The sequence below is a fragment of the Eleutherodactylus coqui genome, chromosome 1 (assembly GCF_035609145.1).
Source record: "Eleutherodactylus coqui strain aEleCoq1 chromosome 1, aEleCoq1.hap1, whole genome shotgun sequence".
In the NCBI taxonomy this organism is placed as follows: Eukaryota; Metazoa; Chordata; class Amphibia; order Anura; family Eleutherodactylidae; genus Eleutherodactylus; species Eleutherodactylus coqui.
In genome coordinates, this window is record NC_089837.1 from 125,577,332 (window position 1) to 125,589,567 (window position 12,236).

The 12,236-nt window shown below is 43.7% G+C and overlaps 1 protein-coding gene across 1 annotated transcript in view; it reads right to left on the bottom strand.

The window, feature by feature from the left end:
* DHX36 (DEAH-box helicase 36) overlaps positions 1–10,992 on the bottom strand; it is a 40,818-nt gene extending 29,826 nt beyond the window's left edge. The window contains exons 1-10 of the mRNA XM_066600122.1: positions 10,512–10,992; positions 7,461–7,594; positions 6,423–6,606; positions 6,096–6,134; positions 5,034–5,204; positions 4,567–4,646; positions 3,130–3,204; positions 2,876–3,042; positions 1,979–2,060; positions 445–585 (exon numbers count right to left, since the gene is read on the bottom strand). Of these exons, the coding sequence (XP_066456219.1) occupies positions 445–585; positions 1,979–2,060; positions 2,876–3,042; positions 3,130–3,204; positions 4,567–4,646; positions 5,034–5,204; positions 6,096–6,134; positions 6,423–6,606; positions 7,461–7,594; positions 10,512–10,718 (1,280 nt within the window). The 5' untranslated portion in view covers positions 10,719–10,992. The remainder of the gene's footprint in view (positions 1–444; positions 586–1,978; positions 2,061–2,875; positions 3,043–3,129; positions 3,205–4,566; positions 4,647–5,033; positions 5,205–6,095; positions 6,135–6,422; positions 6,607–7,460; positions 7,595–10,511) is intronic.
* Between the last annotated feature and the right edge of the window lie 1,244 nt (positions 10,993–12,236).

The window sequence follows — 12,236 nt, forward strand, 5'->3', positions numbered from 1 at the left end:
GCACAGCTTTCATTTCTCATACTGCTGAGATAAAATGAAAGCTGCTCTGTGGTTGGTTGCTATGGGCAACAAGGACATCTTACTGTTAGACAGTTCTGCTAAATGAGATGCCCAAAAAGTTTTATTATGCTGTAGTCGTCACTAGGCAAATATGAGACTAAATAGCTGCCAGCCATTTTGCATCCTTGATTTTCACTTTTTTCATTGTGTACAAGAGAAGTGTGTATACTTGGTTGGCAGAGGTCACTTGGTTCAATAGTGGCAACAGTAACTACTGATACCATGTTGTGATCTCATTGCCTGCCCCATTCTCACCCGTGAGAGGGAAAAACAAAGAGTCTATAAGGCCCAGACAGCCTTGGTCACACCAAGATGTCAACAAAACTGCATATTACCCAGGTGCTGCTAAAGCTTTAAGGACTTTGGAAAGAGTCTCTCACTCACTGTCCTTGAAGCTGTCGTAAATATCCTGGGAAGCGTTCCCTGTAAATCTCTTCTTTCTCAGCTTTTTCTGGACGAGTCGTACGTCCCTGCATAAAACGTCTATTTGTGCGCGGTCTGCAGTCAGAATCCTTGGGAGAAAATCTAACGAAAATGGAAGAAAACAAATATTCAACTAATACACCCATATGTGTAATTTGTGTCAGTGCAGCAGCACTCATTAAAAGGGGTTTTCTTAGACTTAGACAAACACAAAAAAAAAAACACACACACTTACTTCTGGGTAGGGAATTGCAAAAGTATAGAAAAAAAAAACCAAAACGTGCAGATCTGTTATATGGTCGGCTAAGTCCCAGAAGCCCCTGCGGCGATGTGCAGTTCACTGAAACCAATACAGCTGATCACTAGATTAAACAGCGATCCTTCTGTGAACAGCATTTGCCTGCCGCAGGAACTTGCGGAATAAAAGGGACCATTTAACAAGCAATGTTGCTTAATTAGTGCTTATTGTAGTCCATCCCCACCCAGTGCTTCTTAGGCCATATATACACAGCCTATTTATCGCAGGAGTTTTGCACGTTGTGAGATGCATTATTTACAAAAAGTCTATTTGCACGGGCAATAGAAAAATCACAGCATGACTTATTTTCGTGTGCGCCTCACACAGGAGTACGACATGCAAATGTGCGGTTTACTACACAACACGCAGACAGGGTGTCCGTGTACTCTGCGCGTTGCGCTCCAGAATTTCAGGTGTGACTCGCTATCTGCAGTGTAAATACGGCCTTAAATCACAGAAAACCCATTGAAAAAGGGATTTTACCATAAAAATAAGTTATCTGCTATTCACCAGATAAGATATTAAAAACACAACTGTATAAGCTTGGTATTGCAGGAACTGTGCTGACCCAGAGATGATTTAATTTTGTATACTGAACGCTGTAAAAATGAAATCCAAAAAATAGCAGAATTAATTTTTTTATCAACCTTAAAAAATTAAGAAAAGCAATACAATACATTATATGTATCCAAAAATGATGCCATTAACTATACAACTTCCCTGCAAAATGCAAGCCCTCATATGGCTACGTCAACTGAATAATTAAATAGTTATGGCTCTAAGAATGCAACAATGAAAAAAACTGAAAAATTAGTTGGCCCTTCAGTGGCAGGTTTATTATGACCATGTCATGCCTCACAGGGCAGGTTTTTTAAATGAGTCAACAATGCAATTTAATCTCACAAGTATTTGAAAGTACTGTACTACTTTGACAATTGGTATTATGGCAGGAAAATCTCCAGGGCTTGCTGCGCTGAATATGCAGTAAAAGCCCCGGAAGATTTCAGATGACAGCTCAGTACTCTGCACATTTCAGCACTAGAGCTGTTCACGGAAATCTTTCAGGGTTTAACGGCATAATCAGTTCAGCAAGCCCCAGAGATTTTGCGGGCATGCCACTAAAGGCACAAACAAGCTTCACCACTAAGGGGTTAAACATACTTTTACACGAACCACTACTGACTTCATCATACTTACTTTACCATCTCATATACATCCTCCAAGAGATATTCTTTGACAGGGAATGTTAACCCAGGAATATGCAGCATGGGACAGCCTTCTGTATGGGAGAAGAGGCAGAATTCTTTTATCCCACTTAAACAGAAGATGAAAAGCCATTCACAGCAAATACAAGATTAGATACAATATCCCTAATGAATTACCCACGATCTAGACCAAAGTTTTACTAATGTAACTATTACGAACCAGTCATGTATTTCTATGGATATGAGCGCTTGCATATAACACTAAGAGCTCATAATTACTACAGAGTCATTCATTTGTATGCATTTCAAATCATGTTCTAAGTCAGTGAGGGTGATCAATGAGTGGCACGGGTTGCCACGGGAGGTGATGAGTTCTCTTTCAATGGAAGTGTTCAAACAAAGACTGGACAGACATCTGTCTGGGATGATTTAGTGATCCTGCACTGAGCAGGGGGTTGGACCCGATGACCCTGGAGGTCCCTTCCAACTCTACCATTCTGTGATCAAAATTTTCTTTTCTCCCACCATTGCTCCTAAAGAGGCTTGATTAATTTCAAGCTATTCACATGTGCAATACTCTGGACATCATGTACAGGGGTCCCTCAAGGTAGAATTCTACTTGTTTGTGAGAACCATTATAATTTGACTATCTGCAAAATTAAAACTGGTTGCAGGGGGCCTAAATAAAAAAATGATCATATTGAGATATTGCATCACCCGTTTGAAAGAGGCCTAAGAGAACGGTCAACCAACAGAATATTAGATGTTCATCGGGAAGGGTAACATCACTCCTTAGGGAGAGGACCAAAAGAGGTGAGTGAGGAGACTTAGAAAACGTATTGGGAACTAACCAAAATATTGAGAACTAACCAAAATATTGAGAACTAACCAAAATATTGAGAAAACTTCTCCGCATTGAGTGTGGCACTCATCAACATGACCTTCAGATCTGGACGACACTTCAGGAGATCTTTGACTACTGCCATAAGCATATCAGATTGCAGGTTCCTCTCGTGGACCTCATCTAACACAATATGGCTGACGCTAGTCAACTGGCTGTAAGAGGGAAAAACAAATGCCTGGATACTGCTTAAATGAATGGAGATTATCCTTCAGAATTCATACACTGTGAAGAGCACTTACTGATCCGACTGAAGCCACTGCAGGACTATGCCTGTTGTACAGTACAAAATAGAGCCTTGTTTCCGTGGCAACTGACTTTAAAAGAAGAAGAAAAAAGAATTACAAAAAGTCTGAAAAATGCACTTAATGATAAAGGCAACAAAATATACAGTACATTCGTAGCACAAAGAAGCGGTCACGGTCATTGACTCATTGTTGACAATTATGTGAAGTTTTGCTGCTTTCTATCACGGTAGCTTCTTCCTCCCACAACCAAAATGTGCAGAATGTTCATCGTACACAGAAAACAGTACCGCATTTTCCGGCATATAAGACGATGGGGCGTATAAGACGACCCCAGACTTTTCATCTTATATGCTGGGAATACAGTGTGAAAAAAAAAAAAAATCAATACTCACCTCCGGCAGCGCTGCTGCAGGCTGTCACTCCCTCGTGCACGCTGGCAGAGCATTGCATTCTGCAAGCGAGGCGTGAATGACATCATGAATGACTGTGATTGGCTAACGCCAGACTAAGTTAGCCAATCAGAGCATTAGCTTTCTGGAGGCCCGGCATTCAAGCCCCGCTTGCAGAAAGCAATGCTCTGCCGGCGTGCACTAAGGAGCGACAGCCTGCAGCAGCGCCGTGGGAGGTGGGTATTGATTTTTTTTTTGGGGGACACTGTATGCATTGCGTATAAGACGACCCCCGACTGCAGAGCAGATTTCTGGGGGTTAAAAGGTCATCTTATACGCCGGAATATACGGTAGTTTTTTAAACTATAAGATTGCAGAAGGTTCTCTCTGTTATTTGCAAAATGATGTACATGTATGTCACTACTGATTGCGAGGTCACAAGTCATGCACATGTGATCAGCAGCAAATTGTGTGGTTGGTATTGACAGCGCTGCCTTGTCCATTTCAGCTCCAGTAGAGCAATCAAAAACTGACTGGGTAATCTTGGCAGTCCAAGGCCACAATGCAGTTTCGGAATGGTGCCTACTGAGTAATAATTTGGGTATGCCCTAATAGAGGTCTGTGCATCTTCCATAAAGAAAAAGGACAGTCCTTTGAGGCAGATTTACTATTGAAATTTCACCAGTTTACTGGGGCAGATTATGCCAGAAAACGGTCTCACATGCTTTGCACCACATCTATAAAATAATAATTTATAAAAAATAATAATCACGCTGTAATAAGAAAACCTTTAATTATATTTAAAGGAGTTCCCAAGTTAGGCAATTTTCAAATTAACTGGTTGCACATGTCTAAAGGGCAAGGTTATACTCAGCTCGCCCGGCTTTCTGCTGCGTTCAGTGCCGCCGCTGCACGGGACGCCACAGGCTGCTGCAGCCAAAGTCACTCAATCACATGAACATAGTCTTCGGGATACTTTGAAGAGATTTGCTTAAGTACAGGGTAACACTGCAACACTAAAAAAACATTGTACACCATATACCATTGAAGGCGTATTTGGTAGCCCGTACTGTGCCCCTCGCCACACGGTTCAGCCCGCTCTGCAGCTACACGTTCTGCTACCTAAATGAAAAAAAAAAAATACGAGGATTAGTAGAATGCGTCTCCTGTGGTTTTTGAGGGAGGGGTCTGTACCCCACTTCCTGGGGACTGTGACAAGCTATGACATCTCTTTGCCAATTCATTCAGCTGCCATAAAGTGCACACAGCTTCCTGTACTATATGGGAAATATCGGAAGTATGTCTCCAATATGGCTGCCATGGCGGAAAGCTTTATAAATAAAAAATAGCTGCAACAATAAAATATTTAAATTAAATATTTTATCATCTATAGGCTTAAATCCAATTACACTAAAATTAAATACTTGACACATTCCCTTTACCATCATACTCCGTTAAGGAAAACTCTGAGTAGATTAGCAGTACAAGCATTGTATCAAAGTAGCGTACCGAAATTGCGCTGATTCTCCTGGGCTGAGTGCACACAATGTGACAAGCAGAGCCTTTTCCTCTGTTGATATAATCGTCTAGAATAAACTGGGTGACTTGTGTAGTCTTTCCGCAGCCAGTCTCTCCACTAATGACCGTCACCTGATTGCGCTCTACCATTTTAATGATTTCCTGAAATTCAGAAGAAAACAAATGTAATCCAGAACAGAGCCTTATATACATTACAGTGATTTGTGGATGTATAGCAGATAGCCATGTGCCCATACTGTGCCTGTTATACAGAAGGAGAGAGAACTGTGCTATTGGCCAAAACAGCATGAATCTGAGTAATGTCTGCTACACACTGGTAAAACGGGATCTTTGTCACTTACTATAAAATCCATTTTTCGTCACATTCATTGCAGGACACAGGAAACCTTGGGTATAGCTCTGCCACTAGGAGGCGGACACCAAGCTGAAAAAGTGTTAGCTCCTCCAACCAGCTATACCCCTCCTGAAGGTGAGCTAAATCAGTTTGTATGAGAACAATATCGCAGAACCAACTAAAACCAAAAAGCGCAGTTTTAAATATTACTTATGGAGTTTTTTTTAATCTAAATAGGTTTGCAATTGTGTTCATTAAGGGTTATCTGGGAACTAGGATAGGTCATCAATACAAGCTCCTTGGAGGTCTAACTCCAGGAATCCCCACTGGCTACTACGGACCATGACATCCAAGGAGTTAAACAACTGTGATTGGAGCTAGTCACAAACCCAGCCATTGCAACACAGTGGCAGTTTTATGTGATAGTTGACATTTGCTGCTGTGTGGACTCAGCCCCTGAACCATCATTATGCCAGAAATATACAGCATTTTGCATTAATGTCCAGGATGTGAATGCACGTTAAAGGATAGGAAGGGGTTAATATTATAACGTTTCTACAACAATTTACACTTACGAGAAAAATCAAGCCAACGGTGGTCAAGCCATGCTAGTCTTCTCCATCTCATCATCAGCAGTTAAGCACATTTTTCTAGACATAACTTAGTAGGAAAGGAACAACATTGATCCCATTGCTTACCTCTTTCATACTGTACGAAGGTAACTTTTCACGGAATCTCTGTTGAAAACAAGAAAAAAAATACTGAAAACCGTCATGGATTAAATATGCTGACTTAGTTGATCATTAGAAACCAATTCGAAAAGTGACAACCAACATGGCTTCACTAGATGTGGTCCATTCTACAACAATGGCTACTACAACTGATCAGAAAAATGCCAATACCTGTAAAGACATAAGCATGGATTTCCCATTTACTAGTACATAGCAGATTTTACATTCTGTGCAGAAACCCTCTTTAAGTTAGAAAATGGGGATTTTGTTAGGAAATGAGTATAAAACAGTCACCTGCATTTCAAGGTATCTATAATCGGTCGTTTTATCCTGCAGCTCTTCTTTAAGCCGTCGATCCAAGGATGCATTTACTCTACTTAGTCCATAAGCGGATTCGGTGAATTTCTCATCATCGTCATCATCCCAGGCATCTTTCACGATGTCTACTGGCAGTTTGATGTCAGGAGGGGCAGCATTTCTAGAATGAACAGAGACTTTATAAAATTATTTTAACTCTACGTAAAAAAAAATAGAATTTCGGCAGATACCATATGACGTATTTTACAAAATTACACCTATCAGGTAAGCAGATGTTTTTCCCATTGACTGTGAGCTATATGAGAGCACGTCTACAGATGGCGCTACAGGTGAATAATGCTACATGTGTAATATGTTGATTCTGTGCAAACAGGCTCAATGCTTTGCATTACATCTTATAGTTATATATATTATACATACGTACACGTATACATGTACAATAGCCCATGTACGGTTGGGCATCCATGAACATCAAACAGCATTTAGTTTTCTTTTACGTTTGACCTTTCCAGGCACAATATAGACATGCATTGTGAATAAGGCCTAATCTGAAGGGTCATGAGAGGATTGATGTGTTGAAACCTGGGGTGATATTGTAGATGCAGCTCCCATTGAATTCATCTCTGCAATACCAACCTGAGCCACTGCAATACGGACAGAGCTGTCTGCTTCCGGCTCTGTCCGTAATGACAGCTCGCCCGACTTCAGCTGATCGGCAGAGACTCAAAGAGATGGGCCTTGGCTGATCAACTACTCATGCCTTAGCCTGATAATAGATTAGTAAAGTCACAGAAAATCCCTTTAACAGAGGAGCCTATGGGTGACTGATGCCCAATGTCCGGCATTCATGTGTGTTATCTATTTTATTAGAGCCCTGTGTCATCTCACTCCCCCCACGCTGGGATACGTTGAGCCGAGAGAAACGTTAAGGGCCAACATATCTATACACAGATGTAGATGGCAGTCATATGAAGGACGGTTACCGTCTCACATAGTCATTAATAACAAGAGCACCTTTCATTCTCAGTGGCCCACCAAGATGACTCCGAGCACGGCTCCTGCTTTACATCTTTGCTTTCCGCTTGCACAGAGTTCAGAAGTCGTGTTATCTGCTGTTCTCTGGATTCATCCATCCGGACCACAGCTCTCTAAAAAACATTACGATTCATAGGTTCATCATCATCATCATCATATACTGTAATTTCAGTCAAGTAGAATTTATTTTCCCTTGGTTGCGAAAAAAAAGGCACCCCCACTGGTACTGCTTAAATGCAGGAAATTAGGTCATTTTCCATAACTTTACTATTGTAGTAACCAGAGATGAGCGAGCGTACTTGCTAAGGCAAATTACTCGAGCGAGTATTGCCATTTTCGAGTACATACCCGCTCGTCTCAAAAGATTTAGGGGCCGGCGGGGGGTGAGCGGTGAGTTGCGGGAGTGAGCGAGATATTCCCTCCGGTGCCTGTCCACAGGCGTGATTTCGCCGGCGGTGAATCACGACAGCCGACGCTTTCCATAGCATTGCTATGGAAAGCGCCAGCACCTGTGCACGAGCGGAGAATCATTGCGATTCTCCACTCGCGGCGGGCAATTCGCAACATGCTGTGAATTGCCCTGATTCTCCGCAACCAGCCTATCAGATAGGGCTGACCGGCGGGGAATAGATGGCGGCTCCTGCGGCGGAGATCTGCCGCGGGGCTTCGCATTGCCCGTGGACAGGGGGCCTTAGCCAGTAGAGCAAAGTGTGATTGTTCTCAGCAAGAGACACCAAGTAATCTTGTAGATATGATACCTTTTAATGGCTAACAAAGATACATGAAGTTATTGCGAGCTTTCAGACCTCTCAGGGTCCATCCTCAGGCATAATGAAACAGATCTGGATGCAGTGTAATATATATATATACACATACATACATACACACACACAAATGTACGCATGAAAAGGCACGAACTAATTTACACTTAAAACAATACCAGACAAGAGAAGTAAATACTTAATTAGTCCACTAGTCCACAGAAATGAGAGTTTTATGATCTCTACATTGGTATTGGGGGGTCACAGGCCAGTGTGTTATCTCTCCTTCAGACCTGCAAACAAGGGAGATGAAACAATGAGGATAAAGGCCCATTTAAACACAATTATAGCTCAAAAGCCGTCTTTTGAGCGATAATTGTTGTGTCCAAATGCGCCAATCTTTCACTGTTCGGCCGAACTACGGTTTTCAGTTCTACTTGAAAACCCTGGATCAGCAGAACAGCTGATAAGCAGGATCACATGCCGTGTCTGCTGTCCATGGTGCCGAATTCTCCACGGGTAGCCCGTGGCTGGACAATGGAGCTAATTACAGAGCTCAGATCCCTGCTGAGTTCTGTAACAGCTCTCAGAAGCTCATTTATGTGCAAATGAAACTAATAAAGTACTAATAGCAATTAGTGCCTATTAATACTTTATGCAAACCAATCACTGATCTTTTAATCTTTTGAAAGATATCTGTGTAAATGGGCCTTAAGAACTCATCACCACACAGTTGGAGAGGGAAAGACAGAATTGCCTGTGGCAATACATTTTTCTAGTCACAGGCACAACACAGAGCTGATGGGAGTCATCATACTGAAGGGCAACTTCAAGTCGCAGCATCACACAAGAATTTGGGAGTATAAATTTATGGCCATTTTTGATACCCTCAAGAATAGAAAGAACCTCGGAGCGGAGTTCTTACATTGGTTGAGAATACGAAAAGTCTGAAGGAGGTCAAGAGGGGTGTCGTCTCTTCTTAAGCCTGTGATCCCACAACACCAATGTAGAGATCATAAAACTGTCACATTCCTTACCAGTGGGCTGATTAAGTATTTACTTCTCTGCTCATCTTGTCTGGTATTGTGTACATTTGTGTGTGTGTATATATGTATGTGTGTGTCTCATCCAGATCTGTTTCATTATGCCGGAGGAAGGATCCCAAGAGGTCCAAAAGCTCGCTATAACATCATGTATTTTTGTTGGTCGTTAAAAGGTATCATATCTACAAGATTATTCGGTTTCTCTTCGGCGTCATATCCACGGGCAAAATTGAATTGCGGATGATCCGCCGTTCAATACGCCCATAGACATGCATTGAGCACCCGCATGTAATAAAATACCTGCAGATGTCATTTTATCCGGTATGCGGATCACACGTGCGGGATAAAAAAAATGGCAGCATGCTCCATTTTCTGCGGTTTTCCCGCACGGACGGCTTCAGCTGAAGTCGATGGAAGCCGTCCGTGCTGCGGATCCACAGGAAAGCAGGGCATTTAAAAAAAAAAAAAGGAAGAAAGCACGGCGCATGCCGCTGGCGTCCCGAGCGCATCCGCCATGCAGAAGAAAGATCTGTCTGCGACTGTCTGCAAATGAAGCTAATAAAGTACTAATAGCAATTAGTGCCTATTAATACTTTATGCAAACCAATCACCATGCAGAAGAAAGACGATCTGTCTGCGACGGAGGAGACCCGCGCTGTGTCCAGGCAGGTGAGTAAATGTATTTTCTGGCCTCGTGTCTGCGGGCCGGGTGGAATCCGCTGAGAGGTTCTGCATGGTGAACCGCACGTGCCCACGGACATGAGGCCTTACTGAGAACCATCACATTTTAGAGTCTGACACGTTACTGGGAGGTCTACATGGAACCCATTTTCGGTGTTTGTGCAGTTGGGTTTTTTCTCCCCAGAAAATACTTTGTGTTTTTTTTCTGGAGTTCTTGCAACAGGCTTCTCTACAGGGTTTTGTTTTTGCCTTCCTCTGGATCAACATTGGGGGATAATAGGCTACATTGGATGGACATGGGGGGGGGGGGTGGGGGGGGTGCAGTAATGAGGAGGATGGGGGCACAGGACTCCGCTCTCACGATGGTGGGGTGAGACCCCCCATAATCTGTAAATTACCCCCTGTCCGGTGGTCCTGGTATCACCCCTTTAACTATTTCCCAGGACAGTCCTGCTAACCGGGCTGCAGATAGTCCCTCCACACTGAGCTATGGGGGATTACAGGGGTGGTCCTCAGCAGTGGTGGGCACCATCAGCACTCCTCACCTCCAGCCTCTCTCTCTCCTTGCTCTTCGGGCCCTGCCTCCGGGCATACCACATGCCTAGTGCCCGGCCTCTCAGGTGCGGCGGTGGTCTCTCCCGAGCACCTTCACTGGATGAGCCCCCTTCATGGTGGGAAGAGAAGCCCCGTCCCCCGCGTCCACCCCGTCCTCCGCGCCCCCGGCCCCATCCCTTCCGCTGCTCGTAGCTCATGCTGCAGGACGACGGCACCCAAGAAACCAACTGCCGGGACCAGCTTAGCCAAACCGTCACCGGTACACCTCTACGAGACTCAAAACGGCCCAGTGCGGCCACCGTACGAAACGGCACCGCGCATGCGCAGAGTCCGTATCAGTAAGAGAGTCTCTAATCTTGGAAACATCTCTACCACATTACACTAACATGAAGATAGTTCATTAGAAGGCGTCATAACGACAACAAAGAGTTAACTGGCAGCACGGTAAAAGCGAACAGCGAGCAATGACGTCGTACACTTTACAGAAACTGTCGCCAGTATATGACGCGGCTCTTTTGTTGGTGGGGAAAGTTCTGTTAGCCAAAAAATAAAAAATCCCTTTTAATGACATTTATTACTAACAACATAAATCAGAGCTCTGTACGGGGACCAGCGATGTAAACATATACGGAAATCAATGGAATATTAGCACTGAAGACTCTGTATCACGTGACATGAGAAGCGTCATACTGCAGCCATATTTGACCAGGGAAACAGTAATACGAGTTTGTTGCTAAGAGCCGCTTCTGGGTGCTTCTTACGTCATCCCTATGTGTCGTTGGATGGGAGCCAATCACGGTGCTTTCCTTAGGAGAGACGTGATTGGTAGATTTTTTTTGCGACGCTAAAGTCTGTTGAGTAGATACAGGACGCTGATTGGCTGTTGTCAGGTGTGCAGCGTCTGCGGACATTGTGCCTGCAGTGAGCAGAGCTAGGCTGCCATAGAGTGCAATACTGTAGTATTACGTCTCAGATAGCAAGAGACAGGCGGATGGTTACAGATTTCACCCAAGTTTTTATTTTTGTGATTTTTAAAAAAATAAATAATTTTCTAATGATATTATGACTGACAAAAGTTGAGAAAAAAAACAACATTTTTTTACTCAGTAACATTTCTAAGTAAAAACAAACGTAAACGGGACCTTTCCATGTTTTTTCCTTAGGCCTCATTCACACGGGGAGCCAGGGCGTACTGCGGGAAAATACGCAGCAGAGCGCAAATTCTTTGGTTACACAAATCCTTAGAATGACTTCTATCTTCAATGGCGGCAGCTCCCTTCTTTTCTGAGCGCTGGTAGCAGGTGAACTCCCTCCCCCTCCTTTCATGTAGGAGTCTATGGGAGCTTCCAGTGTTTTTCGGCAAAAGATAGGCTAAGATTAGAGATGAGTGAGTATACTCGCTAAGGCACATTACTCGAGGGAGTAGTGCCTTAGGCGAGTATCTCCCCGCTCGTCTCCAAAGATTCGGGGGCCGGCGCGGGTGACAGGTGAGTTGCGGGGAGGAGATAGGAGAGAGAGATCTCCCCTCCGTTCCTCCCTGCTCTCCCCCGCCCCCCGCCGGCCCCCGAATCTTTAGAGACGAGCGGGGAGATACTCGGCTAAGGCACTACTCGCTCATCTCTAGCTAAGATCAATCGCGAAAAATCGGCAACTAAAAGCAGTCACTGATTTCTCATTTTGACGGCATGATCTTTTTCTGCGACCAAAAGTCGCTC